General features: G+C 56.2%; 1 protein-coding gene across 1 annotated transcript in view; it reads left to right on the top strand.

Annotated features, from left to right (window-relative positions):
- Nucleotides 1-16536, top strand: part of Ttyh2 (tweety family member 2) — a 36522-nt gene extending 19986 nt beyond the window's left edge. Inside the window, exons 5-14 of the mRNA XM_047546795.1 lie at nt 1531-1626; nt 2035-2107; nt 6393-6462; nt 6742-6797; nt 7446-7538; nt 7774-7866; nt 8617-8759; nt 9376-9561; nt 9943-10021; nt 14776-16536. Of these exons, the coding sequence (XP_047402751.1) occupies nt 1531-1626; nt 2035-2107; nt 6393-6462; nt 6742-6797; nt 7446-7538; nt 7774-7866; nt 8617-8759; nt 9376-9561; nt 9943-10021; nt 14776-14856 (970 nt within the window). The 3' untranslated portion in view covers nt 14857-16536. The remainder of the gene's footprint in view (nt 1-1530; nt 1627-2034; nt 2108-6392; nt 6463-6741; nt 6798-7445; nt 7539-7773; nt 7867-8616; nt 8760-9375; nt 9562-9942; nt 10022-14775) is intronic.
- Nucleotides 16537-25968: the final 9432 nt, after the last annotated feature.

Below are 25968 nucleotides of genomic sequence, written 5' to 3'. Positions count from 1 at the left end.
TCCAGCTCGCTCCTTCTGCCTTGGAGCCTCTGCCACTTCCTGCCAGCTCCACCCGACTCCCTGCTGACACTCCAGGCTCTTCCCTACCTTCTCTGTGGTGTCGGTGGAGCAGAAATCCTTTGCTGGAGGGAGGGGTCAGGAGAAGTAATGACCCAAAGGCTGCCCTCCCTTGGGCCCCCTCATCCCCATCGCTGCCCCACCCCCACCCCATCACCTGGACTGGTCCCAGGCCCAGGGATAACATAAGTGGCTGTAGCTGAAGTTGGTGGCACGTCGTGAGGACACCTCGGGCCCTAACTGGAAGGGAAAAGATCAAGGGTGCTTCGTTCAGGATCTTCAGCGCCTTAGCTTTCGGGCATTTGGATTCTTGAGCCCGTGCTCTGGAGAAGCAGGAGAGCAAGGTCTTCAGAGTCCCTGGCTGCCCTCCTGTGCCCGCTTGCACCCAGCAAGCCTCCACCCTCACCCTGTGAGATAAGGGTTCCGACTTCCCATACAGATGTGGAAACAGGTTCAAAGGGCCAAGTGACTTGTCATAGTCTCCATGTGGCATGTGACACATGGCCCATCAGCTCAGCCCTGAGGGACAGAACAACCTGAGTAGGGCAGAACAACCTTGGAGGCCTGGAGGTGGGTGGGTGCCTCATTCCCCAATGGTCAAGAACAAACCCCCTTGTGTAGACATCCCCGGTGCCAAGCTCAGTGCCTGGCACAAAGGTGGATTGAAAAGACCTAAACATCCTACATCATGGTTCCCACACAGACAGGGGCAAGGTAGGAGGCCATGGGGAGACCAGAGTGAGTGTTCCTTGAAGAAGCGGGTCTTGCTAGATGTGGCGGCACACGCCTGAAATTCCAGCAACTTGGAAGGCTGAGGCAGGAGGATAGCGATTCAAGGCCGGCCTCAGCAACTTAGTGAGGTCCCTGTCTTATAAATAAAATGTGTGATATGGTGTTTGCCTAGCATGCACTGGGGCCTTGGTTCAGTCCCCAGCACTTTAAAAAGAAAAAGAAAAAAGGAGTGGGTATCCCAGGGTCTTCCTTAGGTCGGTAGTTGTAAACGTCAGACTTTGCCTGGTCTGCTGCTGTCAGAGAGTTCTAGAAGCAAAGGGAAACAGGATCTAAGGAGAGGCCTGCAGGTGGGCTACAGAGGGACTCTACAGAGCAGCACTGTCCAGTATGGTGACCGCGGAGGCACTTGGGACCATTTAAGTTAATTGAAATTAAGTAAAGTTAAAAATTCATTTCCTCGTAGTAGCCACCTGTGGGCAGTGGCAGGAGGAGTGGACGGCAGGGCTGTAGAGCGTCCAGCTGTGCACGAGCTGCAGAGCGCCGTGTGGATTAGACACTGCCTGGAAGGGATGCGGGGCAGGGAGGCGGAATGGGGTGCAGCCCCAGAGCCCCTGCAGAGCCCTCCGCCCACACGAGCTGCAGGAAGGGTCATGAGGAAGGGTCCAGCAGCAGGCCTCCAACGTGGGCCGCAGGTCGGGGCTCTGCCTTGCCGGCCCTGACGGTCCTTCCTCCTCTGCCCAGGTGGCTCTCCTACCTCCTCCTCTTCATCCTGGACCTGGTCATCTGCTTCGTCGCCTGCCTGGGACTGGCCAAGCGCTCCAAGTGTCTCCTGGCCTCGTGAGTAGCCCTGCCGGTGGGCCTGGGACAAAGAGCTGGGCCAGGTGCCCCTAGCAGGGAGGTGAGGGCCTGGCTGGGCCCTGGGGCGGGGTGGGAGACAGCCTGCAGGGGCTCCTGTGTGTCCCCTCCCTCGTGAGTCCAACTGTGGGGCAGCTGAAGGATCTCAGGTCCAAGCCCAGCACCCCGTCAGCTCTGGCCAGCGTCTCCTCAGCTGCCCTCTCTGCTGGGTCTCTTCAGCCCAGGACCTCTGTTCTAGGCCTCGGGCCCCATAGTGCTGTCCAGCGTTCTCAGGGCTAGTGGCTGCGTAGGGTCCTGGCTGGAAGGAAGGGTGCTGGCAGGAGGGTGAGCGCCGTCCCCAGGACCCCACTGCCCACCTCTGCGGGCACCCATGCGCCTGCCTCTCTCTAGGACGCTGTGCTGTGGGGTGCTGGCGCTGCTCCTCAGCTGGGCCTCGCTGGCCGCCGACTCGGCCGCAGCAGTGGTGAGTGGGGCAGTGTGGGGGTGGTGTGTCTGCAGCAGTGTCCTCTTCAGAACCCCAGGCAGGGCCTGCTTCCCGCCCTGGTGCTCACCTAGCATCCCAGAATCTCGGGACTGGAAGGACTTGATGTTGTTAATGTGCCCTCTCCTTCCAGGTGGGGAAACGGGAGGGTGGGCATTTAGGGACAGAGCCAAGATAAGAAGCCACTGCTTGCGAGGGCTCGCATGGGTGGCGGGTGGCTTCTGCCTGGGTGTGAGGAGCTAACCAGGCCGGGGGTCTCTAGCTCAGGCTGGAGGAGCCCCGGCTTCCCTGGGCCTGGGATCGTGGGGGTGTGGTTATCTTTCCTGCTGCCTGGTTGCTCCTGGCCTCGCACACTTGAAAACGTGCATGTGGTTCATGCTATTAAGAGCAGGGGCTCCTGGGCTGGGCATGTGGCTCAGTGGGTAGAGTGCCTGCCTCACCAGCACAAGGCCCTGGGTTCAATCCCCAGCACCACAAAAAAAAAAGAAAAAAAGAGAAGAGTGGGGCCCTGTGCAGGTGCCTTGGACTTTAATAGGCCTGACACTGGAACTCAGCTGTGCATGTGCATTGTGTGCACGTGTGTGCGTGAACACACGGGTGCTAGAGGGGTGGCGGTTACCAGAGGATTTCCAGGAACCCCTCCCTGAGTCCAGGGCCACAGCTGAACACCATGAGACCCTGACGGTCTGCCCTGGGTTGCGACAGAAGCCCCCAGCCCAAACTCAAGCATGCTGTGTCTCGGGGACTGCCCAGTAGCTCTGGCCTTGGGCCCTTGGCCTCCGTGGTGCCTACAGAATGAATGGCCCCTGGTGCCACTTGACTGGCGGCTTTGGTAGAGACGTGTCTAGAAGGGAAAGGAGGTGGGCATCTCCTGTCTCTCTGTCCACGCTATGGCCACCTCCCAAGGACTAGGACAGAAAAGGGCCCCAGTCATGCTCGAAGTACCCTGATGGCCTCTGGAGTCGGAGGCTGTAGCAAAGCAGAGGGAGCCCTGGGGGCCAGGGTGACGGGCACAGCGGCCTGGCTGGCCGCCTCTGCAGGACAAGAGCACGGAAGCTTCCGAGGAGGCTGTCCTGGGGGCCGGCCTGCGTCTGGGCTGCCCGCGCCTTCTGGAAGCAGCGGTAGCGGCCAGCTTGCTGCCAGGAGCTGCCCCTTGGGAGCCAGCTCCCTCCCAGGGGGCTTCTGTCACCCGGCTTCCTGGGCAGGGAACCCACGGGCAATTGATTTCATCTCACAGCCGGTGCCCTGGAATGACAGGGAGCTGGGAACACTGCCATTTCCCTAATTCCATTAGTCAGGCCCTCGTGCGAGAGAGCCAGGGGGAGGGAGGGCCGGGGCCCTGCTGAAAGGGCCTTTGATGGGGCTGGGGACGCTGCCGCCGCATTTTAATAGGAAGAGGAGCATGGAGGAGCCGTGGGGCCGCTCTGTCAAGGGGTCATTGTGCAGAGCTTTTGTGTGGCCTCCACTGCCACCCTGCTCTGTTTCGAGAGTGGGAGGGGTGGCGGGTGGGGAGAGGACTGAAGCTGCCACTCCTCCCTCACCTATCCCTCAGAAAGGGCCTCCACAGGACAGGGCATTGCCCCTGAGGAGCCGCACCAGAAACCATGCTCTCAGCCAGGCACCCACCTGCTATCCCAGCACGTGAGGGGCTGAGGCAGGAGGATCACAAGTTCAAAGCCAGCCTCCACAACTTATCGAGGCCTAGGCAACTTAATGAGACCTTGTCTCAAAATGAAAAATAAAAAGAGCTAGGATCTGGCTGAGAGGTTAAGCACCCCTGGGTTCAATCCCTGGTACCAAAGGGAAGGAAAACAAGAAATGATGCCCTCAGATGCGGAGAGAGGAGGGTAGTGGGGAGCTGGGAGGCTGAGCTGTGCCTCTGGTCCTGTGACCCCAACCTCACCTGCCTGACCCTCCTGAGCAGAGAGCTTTAGGAGGTGTGGGGCCATGCAGGCAGAGGAAGGAGCAGGTGGGTCCACAGAGCAGTGGGGAATCGGGCCCTCTGAGTAAGAGGAGCATGGCCCCAGGGCCCCCCAGCCTGTGCCACATCCCCCTTCACCCCTTCCCTGCCGTGGGACCTCAGGAAAGTCACTGAAGTGCCTCAGTTTCCTGGCGTATAAAATGGAGAGGGTCCTAGTACCCGGCGTAGAGGGCGGGGGAGGCAGAGGTGAGTGGGAGTCGGGGGCTTCTCAGTACGTGCCCCACACGCTGTGGCCGCCTGGGCTTCCTCCTGTGAGGGTCCCGGGAGGCCCCCAGGCCTTCACCTCTGTTCTCCAGCCCCTGGACTGGGTTCTGGGCAGCTCCTCCACCACCCCAACTGCGCCAGGCGCCCCTCCTATCCTCTCCCCTTCCTCTTCCTCGTTCCCATCGTGTGAATGACATACACACACCTGTGCACACGTGCATGCTCACACACGGGCACACACGTGTAGGCGCTGTCTTTCTTGACAGGAGAGTAGGCTGCCCACGAAGTCACGCACCCACACCACCCTAGCTGGCCGGTCCCCACAGAGGGACTGGAGTAGCAGGCGTCTGAAGCCCGGGTGTGTTAGTCGTCTTTTCCTCACTGTGCCCAAAACACCCGACAGGAGCACCTTAGAGGAGAACACGGTATTTGGGCTCGTGGCTTCAGAGGTCTCCAGCTGCCGGTGGCCAGCTCCATCCCTCTGGGCCCAAGGTGAGGCAGAGCCCCATGGGTCCCAGAAAGCAGAGAAAGAGGGGCAGAACCTGGGGGCAAGATGTCATCCCCAGAGGCGTGCCCCCGCTGTCCCGCCCGAGCCACGCCCACCTGCCTACCACCCACACGGAGGTCCTTTCACATTATTAATTCATCCGATGGGTTAGTTGACCAGTCAGGTTACGACTCATAATCTGATCATCTCGCCTCTGACTATTCCGGCATTAACACAGGAGCTTTTGGGGGACGTCTCGTCTCCAAACCATAACGGCCACCCTGGCCTAAGAGGGAAAGGAGGGAAGGAGCCACGGCCCTGGTGGAGCCTCAGCTGGGGCCCCCTTCCCTCTCTCTCCTGGGATCCCAGACGTCCTGGGGGGTGACGCAGACCAAGGCGGTCCACTCGCTCTTCCTTCTTCCCACGGCTTCCCCGTGCCCCATCGGGCCTGGGGGCCCCTCCTCTGCCTCTGCACCCTGGGCGTGGGGTGCACTGCTGGCCTGCTGGATCTGGACGGCGGATCTGATGGACAGAGAGCTGGGCTGATTCGTCATGGGCGTTAGTGGGAGGAGGGCTCCCAGGGTCCTGAACGGGCGTGCGGGCTCCCCTGGGGCTCTGGGAGAGCCGTGTCTGGAAGGCCGTCGTCCCCCAGCACCCCAGGGTCCTGAACTGCCACAGGTCTCCCAGCCTGTAGGTCCCCCGTGCAGCTTCCTGTGCCTGCTCTGCCCAGGCCTGGTAAGCACTCCACCCCTCCCGACTCAGTGAGTGACACTGCAGTGTGGCACCCCGGGGCCATGGCCCCCAAAGAATGGCAGGGTCCCTGGCGTTGCAGGGCCACCTGCAGGGGTCCCTGCACAGGGAGCATGTGCCAGACCAGGGCTCGGGGCCTTAGCATGGGCTTGAGGACTAGAACTTTGGGCCCCCCGCCCCCAAAGTCCACTGCACCCCAGGCTGGACCTGGGGGTCTGGCTCAGAGGATGGCACTCTTGCTGCCACGTCTCTTAGTGCCTGTACCTGCTCCACACAGCCACCCCTGTGGTCACCTGCCTGGGCCATGCTGAAGGTCCAGGTCCCCCAGCTTGTCCTGACGCCCAGCCCCTTGTCCTCCCTGTCCCCAGAGGCTCCGAGATGGCCTTATCTGTTCCCTCACTCTTTAGCGAGTCCAGGCAGCCTCCACAGATTGGCCACCAGAGCCTGAAGGGCTTGATGATCATAAACACAGCGATGAGGCGCGAGGCCGGGGAGAACTCCCTCGCCCGCAGCCTCGCCCGGCCCAGGTGCACCTGGGCCCCTGAGCGTCTGTCCCACGAGGGGCTTTGGCAGTCCTCTGCCAGAGTCACTTTCCAGAAGAGCTCGTATACATCCCCAAGGTGGAGGTACCGTCTCCCTGTGACAGATGGTAGCACTGAAGCACAGGAGGAACGAGGACCATGACTAAGGTAGATCTAGGAGGGACTGGAGCAGGATCGGAACCCCAGAACCTGGCTCCCAACTCTCTTGCTCTCCCTGAGAGTGGCTGGAGGGTCAGAGTGACCGGGACAGCAGGCACCTGGCTCTGGCCTTCCTCCACTCCCTCCCGTCTCTCCCTGACTCAGGGCACCAGTGACTTCTGTGTGGCTCCCGACGCCTTCATCCTGAACAACACCCGGGGCCGCGTCAGCACAGGTACCGTGCTCTCAGGCCTCTGCCGCTGGGGCTGCTCGGGATGCTCAGGCCGGGCCCACGCAGCCTGCCACGCCAGGCCTCTGCATGACCTCTCTCAGCCCTGTTACCACCTAGCCTCTCCTGCCCCAGACTGCAGGTCCACTTGGACCTCAGTGCCGTTTTCTAGAAACTGCCTTCTTTGGGAGCCTGGGTGGGGAGGGAGACCAGCTCACCCACTGAGGAGGGTGGAGGGGCTTCGTCCTGTGTGAGCTGCCTGACACCAATGTCATTGTATTGCAGCAGTGACCCGCTACTACCTGTACTGCGGTCAGAGTGTAAGCAGCCCCTTCCAGCAGGTACAGACGCCCAGACACCCTCAGCCTACCACTGCCCCTCTGTCCACTCGCCCCTCTGAACCCCAGCCCCACCACTGACCAGGCTGGGCTGGGCCTTGCTCTGGTCCTTGCTTAGCTGCTGAAGGGGTCTGTGCTCTTGATCTGTGTGTCTTGGATCTGTGTTTCTCACACATCCACGTGGGTCCTTCCTCTGGGGTGCTGGTCACCTGCAGGTGCTGTGCAGGGTCAGCGCTGTGAGTGCGTCATAAGCTCCCAGGCAGTGCCCAGCGCTGGTCTGAGAACCGCATCCGAGAGCAGGAAGCAAGAGGCCCGTGTAGCTCTCAAGAGGCCGAGAGATGGGGGCAAACCCCCCAAGGCAGGGGAAACTCTGATGATAACCACGGGGGGCAGCTGACCAGAAGGCCGGAGTGGGAAGAATGGGGGACTGCCTCCCCAAAATGGACCAGGGCCCCCCAACATCCTAGAGCTTACCTGATCCAACCTCTCGTCCCTAAACCCCGCAATCTGAGCGTGCGCAGCCCTTCCAGCAGGCACAGCCCACCTGGAAACCTGGACATGTGCGGGAGGTTCTAGTGGGCCCTGGGGGCTACAAGAGCTGTGGAGGCTTCTGGGAAATGGAGCCTCATGGGGCTGTGGTCTCTCGGCCAGGCGTTGACCACCTCCCAGCGCTCGCTGACCACCCTGCAGATCCAGGTCGTGGGGCTGCTGCAGTTCGCTGTGCCCCTCTTCCCCACAGCAGAGGTAAGGCCGTGCTGCCGCCCACAGCATCCGTGCTGGGAGAGGGGAGCCCCAGATGAACCCCAGCGCCCCTCCTCTGCACGCTCCCACCCAGCCCCAGGGCGGGCTTGGAGAGTGCGCCCTGGCCCTGCCTCCCGCCCCCTGCGGCCCCCTCTGGCTCTGTGCCCACCCTGCTTTGTCTCCAGACCTGTGAGCCCTGCCCCACTGCTTCCCTGCCTCTTCCCTCTTCCTGCTTCAGAAGGATCTCCTTGGAATCCAGCTCCTGCTGAACACGTCAGAGACCAGCCTTCACCAGCTGACCGCCATGTTGGACTGCCGAGGGCTGCACAAGGTGCTCAGGGCGGCCCGGGTACTCGGAGGGAACGCCCCCCGCCCCCGCAAACCAATTTTCCCGGAAAGAAGCCCGTAGAGGCCCAGGGGAGCGCTCACCTGGGCTCCCGTCAGGCCCACTAACAGAACAAAAGCTGGGCAGTGGGAAGGGAGAGGTGCCCCGCTTCTCTCCGGTGGCTGAGACAGGGCGGCTTAGTGGGAGGTGAGTCCCGGGGCAGGTGTTCGGGGGGGCATGAGGGAATAGGACAAGAACAGAGGGACCCCAGATCCTTAAAGCCCCCAGACTCGGGCTAGGGAGATAGCTCAGTTGGTAGAGTGCCTGCCTTGCAAGCACAAGGCCCTGGGTTCAATCCCCAGCACCGCAAAAAAAAAAAAACAGACTCGGTTGGAGCCACACCCCCCTCCCTGGAGGCAGCGTGGGCGCCGATCCTCATTTCTCACTTTTCCTCCCGCCACCCTGGCCTGTCAGGCCACCTGGCTCTGCTCCTGCCCCTCTGTGTAGTTCAGAGCCAGTCCTCGGGTGCCTGGCACACAGCCGGTGTCCAGGAGATGTTTGCAGGGTCGAGCCGCCTTGTGCGGGGCTCCGAAGCGAGGACCCAGGGAACCTTTAGTGACAGGGAAGGGTGCTTGGGAGGGGGAGTGGCAGGGATCCAAAGTCCAGGCTGGGAAAGAGGGCCTTCCAGAGTCGAGCCTGGACCCCGGGTTTGTCCCTTGTTCCCTCTCCAACCCTCACCCGCACGTGCCTCCCCAGGACTACCTGGATGCCCTCACCGGCATCTGCTACGACGGCATCGAGGGCCTGCTCTACCTCGGCCTCTTCTCCCTCCTGGCCGCCCTGACCTTCTCCACCCTGATCTGTGCGGGACCACAGGCCTGGCAGCACTTCTCCACCAGGTGGGCTGCCAGAGGAAGGGAGGGCTTCCCGCGGCCCAGGGGCTCCCTGGGAGCAGTGGGCGCTGGTCCCCTAAGGCCCAGCACACCGACTGGACTTCTGTAGGACCTGTCCCAGGAGTCCGGCCAAATGCCCAGAAGAAGGCTTCCGGGGCGCAGGGCAGCCTGGCGTCCCTTGCTTCTCTCTCATCTTGGGCAGGACTTTGCAAGATGGAGTGCTGAGAGACTTGGGCGTGCGGGGAGTCCCAAGAAGGAAGCCTTCTGTCACTGTCAGGGGACAACCTGCAGTCCCACAGGGGAGAGAGGGGCAGGCCGTGGCTTCAGCACCTCACGAGTGGACAGGAGGGAGCCAGAGCACTCGTGTGTGTGTGTGTGTGTGTGTGTGTGTGTGTGTGTGTGGTCAGCAAGGTGGGCTGCCTGGGAAAGGAGGACCTGGAGTTGGGAGTGGGCATCGTGATCCAAGTGAGGCAGGCCCAGGATCACGCTTTGAGGGATCTGCAGGAGACGCCTCTGCACACAGGGAGCGTCCTGGGTGGAAAGACTGGGAAGCAGAACAGGACCAGGGGCCTCTGGCCTCCCTCGTCCCTCCCGGCTGACTGAATTCTAAGTGTCGTTCTAGGGACAGAGACTACGATGACATCGATGACGACGACCCCTTTAACCCTCAAGCACGGCGCATCGCGGCCCACAACCCGCCGCGGGGGCAGCTGCACAGCTTCTGCAGCTACAGCAGTGGCCTGGGCAGTCAGAGCAGCCTGCAGCCCCCCACCCAGACCGTCTCCAACGCCCCCGTCTCTGAGTACATGTACGCAGGGCTCCTGGGCCCCCCGCCCCTGCTGGGCCGGCACAACCCTTCCCATCCCCAGGGGGCAGCGGGGCCTGCGGGTGGCAGGTTTGGTCCCCAGAGCCGTGTGGGGGAGGGAGGTCACCAAAGGCGGGCCGTGGTCCCCAGCCGCAGCCACGGAACACCTGGGGGCAAGCATCCGGTTGCCCATGTGTGCTGGGGAGGAACCCCCACAAGTGTCCAGCCGGGGCCTTTGGCAGGTCTCAGGCCTGAGATGCCAGCCCCCTCCGCACCCACACTCCTGCCCCTGGATCCATCTCTGCACACCCAGGGGACCCTCCTGCAGAAACCTGCCCCCCCCACCCTCACGCAGACCTGCTCAGCTCTCCTCTGGGCCCGCAGGAACCAGGCCATGCTGTTTGGAGGGAACCCGCGCTACGAGAACGTGCCGCTCATCGGGAGAGGCTCCCCTCCACCCACGGTGAGTGCCTGCAGCGCCAAGTCACGGCTCTGCCCTTGTTGGGGAGATAATTAATGACGAACCCCCTGCCGGCCCAGCGAGTACTCCCCACAGAGGCAGGAAAGAGAAGCCGTCTTGTTATGGAATAAGCATTACACCAGACCACCCGGCGCGCCAGGTGTCTGCCAGAGAGATTATAAAACCAGAAATCTCGCCCTTTCCTGTTCTGGGCGGGCACCTGTCCTCAAGCAAGAGCACCAACGGCTCCACCTGTGACTCTGGCCCATCCTGAATCCCTCTGGTAGGTGGGTGGATGTCCTCGTTAGGTTACTGCCTTTAACCCAGGAAAAATTAAATTCCTCAAATCTTCATGATAGTCACAGAAAACCGAGCTGGAGGCAGGTCCCTGAGACAGGCTCAGAGCGGGAGAGACACCGCCTTCCTTTATGTGACCTTCCCAAGAGGTGGCCCTCGGGCCCTTAAGGAACCCCTCCTCCGCCCCTGCTGACTGGCCAGAGTCTCGTTTGTCCTTCTGAGAACGTTAGGGCTGCTGGCAAGACTGGATGGTAGGGCGCTTGCCTGGCATGCCAGGGCCCTGGGCTCCATTCCCAGCAGAGATGATTCACGGTAAGTTTTCCAAAGGAAATACTCCAAGGAGAACCAGGTGCAGTGGTGGACGCCCGTAAACCCAGCCTCTCAGGAGGCTGAGGCAGGAGGATCACAGGTCTGAGGCCAGCCGAGCAGCTTAGTGAGACCCTCTCTCAAAATCCCTGGGCTGGAGGGCAGGTCGGCTGTGGTGCCCTGTCTGGGAGGCCAAACAGCTCCTCCCTCCATCCGCGCTGTGTCCCCAGGGCTGCGCCCACCCTGCAGCCAGCAGAAGCAGTGCCAGGGCAGGAGCCCGAGGTGTGCAGGGTGGGCAGCTGAGAAGAAAGCACCCCGCTGCCGCCTCCTGCAGGGGCATCTGTAGGTCACAGGGCCACCACCCCCGGCAGAGAGCTGCACAGGCGGCACAGGCTCCCAGGCCAAGTGCCGGCACTGGGACCCCAGCTCTGGCTTGTGGCCTCGGTGGCCTTGGACCAGGACCGTGCCTTCCCGTGCCTCGGTCTCTCCGTGTGTGGAGTGGCGATGGTCATGGTGGACCCTGCAGGGTTGCTCTGAGCGCTGGAGGACCCAGGCGTTCCCGCAGCATGTGCCGCGCACGGGAGGTGCCCAGGACTGAGCCGGCCCCTGCCCGCTCCTCCCACGTCAGCAGCATCCCTCCCCTCCCACCTCTCTGCAGAGTGTGGCCAGGTGTTCTCCCAGCCCCACTCAGGACTTTGGAAGGGGACGGGAAACTGGTGCGGTAGGCTCTGGGGACCAGCTACCTGGGACCAGTGAGGCAGACCCGGGAAGCACATGGGCGAGGTGCTCAGCAGCATCCGTGGCCTCTGCCCTTTACACAGACTGCCCCCCACCCTGCACCTCGCCTGCTCTCTGTTTTGGGTTTTTACTGGGGATTGAATCGGGGTCACTTTACCACTGAGCTAAGACCCGAACCCTTTCTAATTTTTATTTTGAGATAGAGTCTTGCTAAGTTGCTGAGGCTGACCTTGAACTTGCGATCCTCCTGCCTCAGCCTCCTGAATCGCTGGGATTACAGGCATGCGCCTTGTGCCTGGCTCACATGCTGTCCTTTTTAAGCAGCTTTTCAGCAGCACCAGACCCGGCCTAATTTTGTTTTCTTCCTGGGGGGGTCCTCTGGAAAGGAGTGAAGTAGTTGAAGCCTATATTTAGAGTAAACACCTCTTTTTTTAATTTTTACTTATTTATTTATTTCCGGGTTGGGATGGAACCCAGGGCCTCGCACATGCCAGGCAAGCATTCCACCTCCAAGTACACAGTTAGCACCTTTGACGTCTAACCTGACTTCTCTCCTAACTGGAAGCCTCTGCATCCCTTCTCCTACCAGGGGCTGGGCCTCAGGAATTCAGACTGACTTTAATACTAATCTAAGTGAAACGTAATCAGGGGAAATCTGCGGCCATGAAAAAGCAATTAGTGCATTGTGACACCAAATAAAAATGATTCTCAGATACCTTCTGATTAGGAAGACCAGGCCTGTCCCCTTGCCGCCTACAGAGGTAGACCAGAACTGGCTTTCATGCAAGATTCAAGGACAGAGTAAACCTCCCCCCAGGATCAAGCCTGCTCAGAGACCCTCATTGCTTTGGCAAAGTTGGCTGTGGCGCTCTACCAAGCTCAGCCCACTGGGGGCAGAGGACATTGCTAAGGACACTGCTGGCCACAGCATGGAGCGTTTCCCCAGTCAGGACCACACAGCCAACTGGGGGTGTGGCTCAGCGGTAGAACGTGCGCTTAGCATGCGCGGGGCCCTGGGTTCATGCCCAGCATCGGAAGCCCCGCAGGCAGACGCACACCCGCCTCCCTGTGCCGAGCTCCCTCTCTGGGACAGCCGGGGCTACCGAGCAAGGCCATCTGGAAGGCACAGCCTGTTCCTCCACTGGAAATGTGCCTTCCCCCAGCTCTGTCTTCAGGGAATCCCTCCTTCCCCGCACTGTTTCCTGGACCTGATGGACAAAAATGGCCCAGGACAATCCATCCAAAGAACATGACAACCCATTGAGTTAAAGATCCTTGGCTTTATTTGTAGTTCTGGAATTGGACACCACCACATTCCATAAACAGAATGAGTGTTCCCGTGAGCCCAGCCCAGGAGGGGGTTTTTGTTTGTTGTTTATTGTTTTCGTTGGTGCTGGGGTTGGAACCCAGGGCCACCCAAGCTAAACACATGCTTTTCCACTGAGCTGCTCCCCAGCCCCCCGGAGGCTGGTTTTATAGACGATAAAGGACTAAAGAACAGGGCACGAAAAGTGGATTGGTCATTTCAGTTACCTTCCCCTTAAGGCTGGAACAGGGAGTCAGAACAGTGGAGAGATTGGTTAATGTCAGGTCAGGTCACAGTGCTGGGGGTCAAGCCCAGAGCAAGGTACATCTAGGCAAGCGCGTCCCCAGCCCTCGGGTCACTTTTTGTAAAGATTAAAGCAGAGGGAACGTTGTGATCAGGCTGGTGGAAACTGGCCTGCTCAGGAGGAAACGCGGCCAGTCTTTCTTATCCTCCCGATTTCTCTGAAGATCAGATGATCAGCTTAGCTGCGGTTTGGAGAACTGAAACTTTAGGTTGGGTGACTCCATTTGGACTTGTCGCTGCGTCTGATGGGGCCCCTTGCAGGAGTTCGGTCCAAAACAAGGGCCTTTGGCTCTTTCCATTCAATAGCACCAACACCGGAACTCCCTCCAGACACAGGCCTGGAGGTGCCAAGCCAAAAGACTTACGGAGCATGTTTGGGAAATACTGCTCTAGGGCGAGGGTCCTGCAAGGGAGCATCAGAATCACCCAGGGGGACTGCTTTAAGCAGACTGTGGGCCCACCCTGCCTCTGATCAGGAACCTGGGGCGGGCCTAGGGACCTGCACTTCTTACGCTTTACAGGCAAAGCTGGTGCCAAAGCTGGTGCGGCCACCTGGAAACCAGTGGAAAGCCTGTGTTGTGGCAGCACTGTCGATGGGCAGGGTCCTCCTTTGTCGGGGGCTGGCCTGAGCATTATAGGGTGTTCAGCAGCATTCCTGGCCTCCATCCACTGGGTGCCAGTAGCACCCCAGCCCCCGCCATGACAATCCAAACATCCCCAGACTACTGTCAGAATCCTGGGAGGCAAAGCCACCTCTCATGGAGACTCACTGGGCTAAAGAGCGTAGGTCCCTCCTCCCCCGCCCCAGGCCAAGTGGTAGAAGCATTCAGTCCCCTCTGGGTGAATGGCCAGCACCTCCAAAGCCCCTCCAGGCCTGGAGACGTTCAGAGCCTGCGGCCCTTGCTGCTCAGGCCAGCAGACCCACCGCATCTGTAAGCTCATTAGAAATGTGGAAGCTCGAGTCTCATGGACAGGGTCCCCAGGTGCTTTGGGCACAGGACCTGGTGTGAGAAGCCCTGTCTTTGCTGCCTGAGGAACGATGAAGTCCTGCCGAGCTCACCCTTGTGCCAGGTCCCTGCTCCCCGTTGGAACTGCCTGAAGATCAGTGGTGGTTTGCATTTGCTTATTTTTTTGTAGTGCCGGGGCTCTAACCCAGGTTGTCACACATGCTAGGCAAATGCTCCACCACTGAGCTACACCCCCAGCCCACTGATGTCACTTTAAAAGCAACTGTGGGCAGGGTCTTGCCTGGTGTCATTTCACCCTCTGTTTCAGAGCGTGGGTGCTCTGTGTGTGCGTGGTGCGTTTGAGGCTGGAGCAAAACACCCTGAGGGACAAGGGACAGAAGGCACCACCAGGCACAAAGCCGGCCCTACCTACTCTCAGATCCCCCAGCCCCACGATGCCTTGTGATTAAAACTCCGTACCCAGCTGGCCTGATTTCCCCCGTGCAAGCTCCTGGCCGCTGGGTATCCATGTGGGGTGAGGAGGCCGCAGTCCCTAGTATAAAACGACGTAGCATGTGCACATAACCCACACGGTCCTCCTGTGTCCTGTGTTACAATTCCTAATGCGATGTACACGTGATGTAAACAGTTTGTATCCTGTATCGTTTAGGGAATAACAAGAAAAGACCTGAACGTGTTCAGTGCAGACACAGTTTTTAAGAAATATCTTCATCTGAGATTGGTTGAATCTGTGAGCATGGGACCTCAGGATACGGGGACAGGGTGGGTGGTGGTGGACTGTACCGTGTCCAGTTTGCCTGGTGACAAGCTGTGCCTGCCTGCCCTGCTCTCTCCCACAGTACTCTCCCAGCATGAGGGCCACCTACATGTCCGTGGCAGATGAGCACCTGAGGCACTATGGGAACCAGTTTCCAGCCTAAGAGACTTGGACGTCCGGGAGCGCCGGCCTCCTCCTTCCCCGTGGTGTTAACGAGTGTGAATATAAACTGTTTCTTCGATAGAAACCAAAGCACCTGCAGGCTGGCCGACTCCTGGGGCAGCAGAGGCATGGCTGAGACTCCTGACCAGAGCCCTGGACGGACAGAAGGCCCACGACTGGGCCAGCCTCTCCTGCCTTGCTCTGCACCCCAGACCACCCCAGGACCTGGCCGCCGTTCCTGAGCCACATGCCTGGTTCAGCTCATCCTGACGTCCCTTGTTTGCCAGGGTGGGGGAGCGGCGGTAAGAAGGGGCTCACATCCGTCTGCACTGGCCTCAGAGCAGTGTTCCCGTGGGCCCCCCACCAGACTCTGTCCCTGGCTAGCAAGGCCGGCAGCCTGGGCAGATACTCTCTGTGTCCTCTGTCCTCCATTTCCCAGCAGGGCACAGTGGGAGGGACTGATCAGGAGACGTGCTTAGGGACCGTGGTGTCCCTGAGACCAGAACACTCTCCACGTTCCCAGGGCCACACAGACTTCCTGAGCCCAGGGGCACTGTGTCAGGGTGGAGGGGGAGGCTGGTGGCCCAGGTGGACACGGGAGAAAGCTGCCATGTTCCACCCATCTCCGGCCTCCATCGGCCAGAACCAGCTCTGGAATGGATGCTGCAGGCAGGGACCGTCTCAGGGGTGAGCAGACACTTTGAAAGCAGCTTAACTCTTTTTTCCAGTGTTTTAAACATTTTGATGATCCAAAGACTTGCGACTCCTCGCCTTCCAGTCCCTACGCTAGATTCGGGCGCATCCCTCACACGGTTTCTGCACCGCCGCCTTTGCGGGTTTCGCTGGCGCTGGCCAGTTCTTAACAGATCTGGAGGACAGGGAGGGCGGGATGTTTAAATAAAAGAAAAGAGACATCCTGTCCAAGGGGCTGTCAGAGGGCATCTGGAGGCCCGGTGAGAGGTGAGAGAGCTCACAGGACAAGCGGGGCGGGGTCCCCTGTTCTGGGGACAACCTGGGGACAGCTGTCGCCTCCCTTTGGTCTTGGAGCAGGTTGGCCACTGGCTTTAGTGAAATGCTACTATCCTGGCTCCATGTGGGCACAGGTCCCACCTCCCCGTCCCCACCCCAGTGTCTGGGGCCCCTGCCCTACCAGGTGAGAAGGACGGAAATGGTGTTGGCCGGGAGGGAACGATGACCCACATCCTGCCCGCCCAGGGACCAGGGTGGGGTCTTTGGTGCTCCCACCCTCCTGCCATCCCAGCATGCACAACACTGGAGCCGGGCCTTTGCAGCAGAGAGGGGCCACGGCTAACCGCTCAGGACGGGCTCTGCTCCCCTTGGGAAGAGCCACTTTGGCAGCACAAATGGACTGCAGAGTGGGCCTCAGCCCCAGGGCAGCCGGGGCCCTCTGTAACTCACCCGTGTCCCACTGTGACTCACTCGTGTTAACCTGTGCTTCCCGTGAACGCCTCTGGGTGCCCATGTCACCTGCAGCTAGGAGCTCCGACCTCGAGCTGTGGCTTCTAACGGTTCATTCTTGATAACCTGACAGTTATTTTTTATGCATGTAAACTAAACTAAAATCCCTCGGGGGTTGCCGTGGGGGCCGGGTGGGCAGACCTTTGCCTGACACATGTATGTCCTCACCTGGAGAAGGAATAAACCACTTGTACTAACCTGGGCCGCCGGTCTCTGACTTCCTCAGCTGCGGAACCGGGACAGCATTGAGCGGCCCCTCCCACAGGTCACGTGGTGGGGGCTTACAGGCGAATTCCAGAGACTCCAAAGGGGCTCTGAGTGTCATGGGCCTTGAGTGTCATGGGCCCCTGGAGGTCTCTAGCTGCTCCTACAGGACCAAGGACAGGCCTTGTTTTCTGCCTCACTCTTTCTCCAAAGTTCCTCCTAAAGCTGATTGCTCTTCAGTTTGCTAGTCGATCATAAGTAGTATTCATGAAATAGTGTGTCAGGGTCACATTAATTAGTTAAAAATTAATTTTTAATTAAGCTTCACTCCGTAAGGTCTTTAGTTTTACAGATTGGTCTACAGGAGCATTGAGGGTGAGGACATGGTTGGCATGAGTGCAAAGCCAGGGGACCAGCCCAAGCCCTGGATCCCAGTGGTGCTGGGTGACCTGACAGGCACTAGGATTGGGTGGTGGCCACACAGCAGGCGGCCTCCCAGGTGAGCTTCAAGAGGTTGCTGTCCTCCGCATGTGTCACTGGAGGGCCCTGCTACACGCTGTCCCCAAACACTCCACCCCCACGGGTGGGCGCCAGTCCAGGCAGGCACACCCCACACAGCGCCTTCCCTGCTTCCTTTACGGCATCTCTGGGGAAGCACCGAGCCGGCCTGGTGGCTCCCCAGCGCTGGCTCCAGCTCTCCCGCCGTCCTAAGACACTGCAGGGGCTGGGGATGTAGCTCAGTAGGTAGAGTGCTTGCCTCACATGCACAAGGCCCTGGGTTCAATCCCCAGCACTGCAAAAAAATAAATAAGACACGGTGTGCTTTCAGTGGCAGCTGCACGCCCAGAATCCACAGCATTTCAAGGAGCCCCCAAAGAGGGCAGAAGTGTCCTCCAGGGAGCTTGGGAGAGGCAGAGAGCCTGGTGCAGCCACCTTGCCACCTCAGAATGGGGCACCAGAACTGGCCTTACCCACCCCCTTACTTCCTGGTCCCTGGATACCAAGACCCATGGGGACGGGAGCTGCAGACAGGCCCTGCGTGAAGCAGGAAGGTGGCGTGGGAATGCTCAGGCCTCAGGGGGGCTTGACCAGTACCACATGAGCCAGCCCCTGTCCCTGCCTGGCGTGCAGCACGGTCTCAGCCACAGGACGACGGGGTGGGAAAAGTGGTCATTGGGCCACTGTCCTCCACCAGACTCATGCTTACCGTCCTCTGACAACCGACCACCAAGTGCAGGAAGGGGACAACCATGTAACATGCTCCTGGAGGAAGAGCAGCGGCCATCGGGCCCCAGGCAGAGCTGTGCTGCCGCCCGCGGTTCCTCCAAAGCCGGTTCACCTCCAGCTCGAGGTCTTCCGTCTAGGCGCTGCGGGGAGGTTATCAACACCTCTCCCTCCAAACACCGCTGTACTGGAATATGGAGAATTGCCTTCCTTTCTTCCCCTTTCATTTATGAAACTAAGATTGTACTGATTGCTTATCACAAGGGCAGTCCCATCTGCTGCTTTGTGTGACCTGTGTATAGATGTTTCTATTGACTGACTGGCTTATTTAGAAATGGGGCCTTCCTACGTTGCTCGGGCTTCGGAGTCCTGGCTGGGCTCCAGTGACCCTCCTACCTGAGCCTTCCCAGTGCTGAGACTAACAGACACGCCACCACATCCAGCCGGCTTTTATATTTTGAAATTGTTTTGTGGTTTGTTTGTTTGTTTTTAAACCAGACACTAGCAACTGATTTTGGCGGCAGAGAACACTAACTTCAAACCATAATTAAGCAAAACGTTTTCTCTCCCCCAAGGAATTCCATTCTTCTCACTATTTTATAGAACTGTATTACGAAAAAAGTGTATTCAATTATCATAGTGTTTTTAATCTCATCAGTCTTGGGCGTGGAAATCGGTTTTCTCTTTTGTCAAAAGCACCTACGTGATTTGGGAGGCTGAGGTAGGAGGATCACAAGTTCAAGGCCAGCCTCAGCAACTTAGAGAGACCCCGTCTCAAAATAAAAAGGGCTAGGGATGGTATTAGATATGGAAAATGAAAAAAACCCCAACAGAGTGAGTCCGGAGAAAAGGAGGTGAAAAAGCCATACATTGAGAGCTTTCCAGTGCATTCCTTCCCAATGACAGAACAGTCCCCAGAAAGGAAGCCAAAGCATTAATCCTTCCCCAAATACGTGCCTTCCCAGTGACCGTGCAATGGGACCCTGAGGGGAAGGACACCAACACTGAATGCTGACCCCAGACCCTCCGTTCTTTTCTTTTTTTAAGTTGGAGATGGACAAAATACCTGTATTTTATTTATCTGTTTTACGTGGTGCTGCGGATCAAACCCAGTGCCTCACCCGTGCTAGGCAAGGGCTCCACCCCTGAGCCACAACCCCAGCCCCAGACCCTCCATTCTTCTCCAAGTAAAAATATTGCCCAGTAAAAACAAATTTTTAAATTCTCACAAACCTGTTTCCTACGTGCCCAAACAGATAGGCTCACTAGGCCACCCCTCAAAATAACCTCCATAAACCCAGGGCCTTGTTCAGTGGCTCACTCTCCACCAGGAGAGTGGCTCCACGGGCACCATTTCATCCCTGCCTCCCCCGTTCCTGTGTGAAACCTCATTTCTGAACAAACAGCTGAGATGATTCGGGAGGTTGGCAGCCTGCCTGCTCCTTTGGTGCTAACAGATGGGGCCTCCTAGTCCGGCACCCCTGGCGTCCATCCCTAAAACCACAGAAATAAATAAATAAAAGTACCTACGTGATTGTTTTTTTTTTCCTCTCTTGGCCTGCAAAGTCTGAAATATTTGCTATCTTTTACAGTAGTTTACAGTTTGCTGACCCCTCACTTTCTCTAAATTCTGGAAATTCAGAAGTACCAAAGGCAGTCATGGTCCTAGACTTCGTGGAGACCATAAGCGAGGAAGGACCAACCAACACATCTGCCTGGATGCAAATTCAGGGTCATGTATTCCAGACTGCTGGCATCTTGTGCTTCCACCTTTGGCGTGTGTGTGTGTGTTTAATTTTCTAATTTCGCAGGCCTGGGGTTGAACCCAGGGCCTCATGCATGCAGCAAGGGCTCTACCTCCACGCCGTCCGCTTAAGTTGATCATTATTTTCCCCATTACAAAAAACACGTGTGCTGCAAACATTCCAAACTTTAGAAAAATGTGTGCAAAAGTGAGAATCCTCCCTGATCCTCAGTCCAGAGCATGCTTCCATGAACGGTCCGGTGTAAATTCTCCAAGTTCTGTCCTAAAAATATCTGTAGAGCTACAACCACACTCTGCGCAGCGTTCTACAGTTGCTTTTCCTACTTCACACTGTCCCTTCTCATGGTTTTAAAATTTGCTCCCCTTGCAACCACCGAGGTGCGTGCGTGCGGAGGAGAATGCAGGCTCCAGAATCCCACAGGGGAGACGCTGTCCTCCTGCCTGGCAAGGGACCCCGGCAGGCACAACCTGAAGCCACCCTGGGGTCACACGGGGAGCACGTAGCATGCAACACGTGCCCGTGCCCGTGTTCACGGGTCTCACGCGGACTCATGGCTTCACAGGCTCTGTCAAGAGCCGTCCGTTAAGTTGTAGCTGTTGTGGTTTGGATATGAGGTGTCCCCAAAAGCTCATGTATGGGACAATGAGTGAATGTTCAGAGGTGACATGATTAGAGTGTGAGAGCTGTGAGCTAATCGGTGGATTAATACACCTGGACGGATTAACTGGGTGGTAGCTGTGGGCAGTAGGGTGTTGGAGGTAGTAGGTCAGTGCCTTTAGGGGATTTATTTTGTCCCTGGAACCTTTTCTTTCTTCCTTCCCCTCCCCTCCCTCCCTCCCTCTTCCTCCCTCCCTCTCTCTCTTCCTCCCTCCCTTTCTCTGTCTCTCTCTCCCTCTCCCTCCCTCCCTCTCCCTCCCTCTCCCTCTCTCTCTCCCTCCCTCGCCCCAACCATCATGAACTGAGCAGCTTTCCTCTGCGGTGCCCTTCTGCCATCATGTTCTCCCTCACTCAGGCCCAGAGCTATGGAGCTGGCAACCGTGGACTGATCTCTGCAGCTCTGAGTCAGAATCAGCGTTCCCTCCTCTAAGCTGTGCTGGTGGGTGCAGTTCTTGGTGGGTAAATCCGTCACAGCTGCACGGACTGATTCAAACAGTGGGAGAGGGACACATGGGGGCACAGGGACCTCACTCCCGACAGGTTGGGTCAGTGGGGAGCCGCAGCATCTGAACGGGCCACCTGGGGCAGCCAAGTCAAATCTGGATCAGCACTGACACAGAGGCCCAGGGACCTGGACCTGGGGACACCATATGCATGTAGTCACTAATGCCATGGAGGAAGGTGGGGCAGAGCGGGACGACTCAGCTGGGAGGAGCCTAATGAGGCCACTGAAGGAGCCAGAGGAGACACGGCCAGGAAAGAACAAGGGGGCAGGAGGCAGACCAGTGGGGAGGCTCGAAGGCAAGGTCCAGGGCAGGGTGCTGGGTCCCACCAACAAACACATGAGGGTGGGCACAGCTACTAGGCCCGGCAGCCGGGGAATCTCGGCCTTCGCCTCCTATGCAGCAGAGAAAGAAGAGCTGGAGGGAGGGCAGCCCTTGAAGTGCGTGGTTGACATCCTAGCACCTCCTATTCCTGGACTCCCCCAAACTCTGAATGCTCTGGGGTGACCTAGAGCCCCAGGCTCTGACTCCAGTCTCCAGGTCTCAGAGAGAGCAAGAGGAAAGCAATATGGTTAAACTCTGTCAGCCGCTTGGGAGGCTGAGGCAGGAGATTGAAAGTTTGAGGCCAGTCTCAGCAACTTAGCAAGACTCTGTCTCAAAACAAAAAATAAAAAGGGCTGGGGATGTGACTCAGTGAGAAAGTACCCCAGGGTTCCATCCCCAACACCCAAGAAATAAAAAATAAAAACAAAAGCCTCCGAGGTTTCTGGTCAGCCTTGCATCTCCAATCCAGAGCCTGTGACAACCAGTGGTGGCCTATCAGGCTCAGGACCGGTGCCCTAGAGCAGAAGGCCCAAGTTCACAGGGTGTGGCGTCTTCTGAAATGCCTGAAGTGTTCCCCCCTTTCCAAAGTCTCTTCACCCGGCCCCAGAAATACACTCAAATGTGGCTCCTTCTCCTTTTTTCCCACGTTCCTCTTTTTTCTGGATATGGACCGTGGGTGCCTTTTTTATTCTGGGACCCCCAATTTCCCAAGGAAAGTCCCAGCTATATGGCCCCAGTCCGGGTGGAGAACATCCTCCGATACTGTCACCTGGAACTTGAGGAAAGGAGGGAGCGGAGGAGCCTGGAGGCGAGTTCGGCCTGCCTGGCAACCGGACCAGTCCTGAGAGGGAGTCTCTCGCCGACAGCCCAGGGAGGTCTGGTCTGGGTGGTGGTCCCGCCCCTGGTGGGATGGATGCCGTCCCTGAAGCTGTCCTAGATGGCTCTGCAGCTCGCACACGGCTACCCAGGCACTCGCGCTGCTGGAGGGAAGCAGGGGGTGGAAGTGGATTATGCTGGGCTCCACGGCAGAGTCTGCACACCTTCTCCCCACAAAGCAACGGGCAGTCTGTTTTCAACATCGGTGGGGAGAGAGACAGTTTCTACCAAATGTCATTATACTGCACATTATGGGCCAAAGAGAGTTCAGGCTACAACAGTGACTACCTAAGCCCTATGGAGAAGAATTCTGAATAATGCAGTAGCTACTCTGCCCAGAGAAGGCAGACCACGACTCCCCAACCCAAGAGTGCACAGCATTTTCCTTCCACAGAGTTCAGTATGGAAGCCGGGCGGGGATCAAGCCCAGACTGGGAAAGCCATGCACACACTCCTCAGCAGAGCAATCAAGATGAGCACCAGAGAGTCCAGCATGGTGGCTCACGCCAGTGATCCCAGAGACTCAGGAGGCTGGGGCAGGAGGATTTCAGGTTTGAGGCCAGCCTTAGCAACTTAGTGAGGCTCTGAGCAACTTAGAGAGACCCTGTCTCAAGAAATCAAGAAATATAAGGACTGTGGATGTAACTTAATAGTAGAGCACTCTTGGGTACAATCCCCCTAATAATAATAATAATAATAATAATAATAATAGACACCATAGTGATCCACAGGGTATAGCATGTACCCTGATAGGATGGCATGATGAAATGGTTACCTTGTCTCTGGGGTCTTTCTTCCCAAAACCTATAACTGCAGTCTAAACATGAAAAAAAAAAAATCAAGCACATACCAGTCAAGGGACATTCTACAAGGAGCTGACTAGTACTCCTCAAAATGTCAAGGTTATTAAAAACCAGGAAAATCTGGGAAACAAGAGAAACCTAAAAAGGCATGATGATGAAAGGTAATCTGAGATCCTAGAACAGAAAAAAAAGACCGGAAAAGAAAAACAAAATAAGTCGGCTTTGCATTGCTATGACAAAATACCTGAGAAAATAAACTGACAGGAGGAAATATTTATTTTGGCTCACAGTTTCAGTCCATGGTCACCTGACTCCACTGATTCTAGACTGTGGTGAGGCAGAACATCATGGTGGGGAGGGGGTGAGACAGCAAAGTTGCTCACCTCCTGGTGGCCAAGAAGCAGAAAGAGGAAGGGTCTGCAGGATGGCGTGGCAGGAGACACCCTCCCAGGGCATGCCCCAGAGACCTGCTTCCTCCAACCAGGCTCTACCTCTTAGTTTCCACCAGCTCCCAAAATGCCATATGCTAGGAACCCATCAAGAGATTGACCCACGGATGGGTTAATCGCTTCCTAAGACCCCACACCCCAACATTTGGAGGCCAGGCCTTCAACAGAAACCTGAGCCTTTGAGAGACATTCCAGAATCAAACTCTAACAGCAAGAAACTAAGGATATTTTTTAAAACTATGGACTTCATTTAGTTAATCATAGTATATATCCGCTGGGGGTGTGGCTCAGTGGTAGAGCACTTGCCTAGCATATGTGAGGCACTGGGTTCAATCCTCAGCACCACATGTAAACAAATTAATTAAATAAAGGTGCATCAACAACTAGAAAACTATTTTTTAAAATAATAGTATGTCTCAATATTAGCTCACACATTTAAAAAAAAAAGTACAGTACTAATGTAAGAGGGTAATGATAGAGGAAACCAGATATGGGGCATCTAGGAATCCTCTGTACTACCTTTGCAACTTTTCTATAAACCCACAACTGTTCTAAAATAAAAGAGTTATTTTAAAAGGGGAGGGACAGCAAGGATGGCCCCTTTCGATAGATATTTCTATTCAACATAGTACTGAAAGTTCCAGCCAAAACATTAAACAAGATTAAGAATAACAACAAGCATTCAAATTGGAAGGGAAGAAGTAAAACTCTGTTCACAAGTGATATAATCTTACAGGCGGAAGACTATTCAAAATAATTGTTATAACTAATAAATTCAGCAAAGTAACTAGATATTAAATCAACACAAAAAATCAGTTACATTTCTGTACAAAAATAAGGAACGATTGGAGGAAAGAAATTTGTTTCAAATTTGCCACTACAAACTTTTTCATTTGAAGTAGCAATGAATCCTTGGAATCAACTAAAGTAGCAATGAATTCCTTGGAATCAACTAAACCCAGGAGACAAAAGCTCTGTACAATGAAAACAGACACCAGAAGAAATTAAAGATGTAAACAAATGGAAAGTCATCCACATTCCCAGAGTGAAACCCTGTCAAGATGTCTACCCCACCCCAAATGATCTACAGACTCAACGCAGTTTCTGTCAAAATCCCTACGATGCTTTTTGCAAAGATAAAAATATTCATCCTGGCTGGCGGTGTGGTTCAGTGGTAGAGTACTTGCCTAGCCTGGGCCAGACTCTGGGTTTGATCCCAGTACATCCAAATAATAAAGAAAGAAAAATCCATCCCAGAATTTATGTAGGGTGTCTCACAGGACTCCAAAGAGCCAAAACGATTTTGAAAAAGAAGAACAAAGCAGAGGACTCACACTTTCTGATTTCAAAACTTAGTGCAAAGTTCTAGAAATCAAGAATGTAGTTCTGGCATGAGGACAGCTAAACAGACCCCTGGCCTTGAACATGCCAAGCCAGTACCCTAGCACTTGAGTTGTGCCCCAGCCCCAGAAAGACAGGCTTTTAAACCAGTGGCGATAACCTAAATGTCAGACCTAAAACTATAAAACTCTTAGAAGAAAACGTAGCAGGGAAAATTTTTGTGACACTGAACTTAGCAATTAGCAATTTCTTGGACATGACACAAAGACATAGGCACACACACACACAAAAAAAAAAAAAAAAAAGAAAGAAAGAAAGAAAAGAAAAAGCAGATGGTATGGTTTGGATGTGAGGTGTCCCCCAAAAGTTCACGTATGAGACAATACAAGGAGAAATGGCTGGGTCACAGGCCTAACCTAATCAGTGAATCAGTCCCTGATGGGATGAACTGAGTGGTAACTGGAGGCAGGTGGGGTGAGGCTGGAGGAGGTGGTTCATTGGGGGCGGAGCCGTGGGGTACACATTTTGTATCTGGAGCACAGATCCTCTCTCTTGCTGCTTCCTGAGCATCATGCAAGCTGCTTCCCTCTGCCACACTCTTGCACCATGATGTCCTGCCTCACCTTGAACCCTGAGGAAGGGAGCCTGCTGTCTATGGATTGAGACCTCTGAAACTGTGAGCCCCAAACAAACTTTTCCTCCTTTAAAAAAGTTCTGGTCACAGCAGTGAAAGAGCTGACAAAACAGCAGACAAACTGGACTTTATGAAAATTAGACCAGGCACCATGGTGCAGGCCTGTAATCTCAGCAACTCCACGAGGCCGAGGCCGGAGGATCGCAAGTTCAAGGCCAGCCTCAGCAACTTAGTGAGGCCCTAAGCAACTTAGCAAAACCCTGTCTCCAAATAAAAAAATAAAATAAAAGGCTGGCTCAGTGATTAAGCACTCCTGAGTTCAATTCCCCATACCAAAAAAGGAAGGGAGGGAGGAAATTAGAGATGTTTATGCATCAAAAGATATTATTAGCTAGGCACTGTGGTACACTACCACAATCCTAGTTGCTCAGGAGGCTGAGGTAGGAGGATTGCAAGTTCCAGACCAGTCTGGGAAATGTAGCAAGACCGTGTCTCAAAACAAAAATTTTAAAAAGAACTGGGGGGAATAGCTCAGTGGTAGAGCATCCCTGGGTTCAATCCCTAGTAACACACACACACACACACACACACACACACACACACACACAGAGAGAAAATAACTATTGGCAAAAAGATGGAAAGACCACCCTTATGCATAATGGATAGGAGTATAAAATGGTACGGCTGCTGTATGGAAATTCCTCGGAAAATAGAACTACTGCCTTGTGATCTAGCAATTCCTTCTGGTGTAGACCCAGAGGGATATTTGCACACCCCTTTCCATTGCAGCATTATTCATGACGGTTGAGATGCAGAAGCACCTCAGGTGTGGTATATACATACCTAATAGAAT

Source organism: Sciurus carolinensis, chromosome 3 (genome assembly GCF_902686445.1).
Source record: "Sciurus carolinensis chromosome 3, mSciCar1.2, whole genome shotgun sequence".
Lineage (NCBI taxonomy): Eukaryota > Metazoa > Chordata > Mammalia > Rodentia > Sciuridae > Sciurus > Sciurus carolinensis.
The sequence above is the reverse complement of the archived record's forward strand: the minus strand, read 5'-3'. Positions and strand labels throughout refer to the sequence as shown.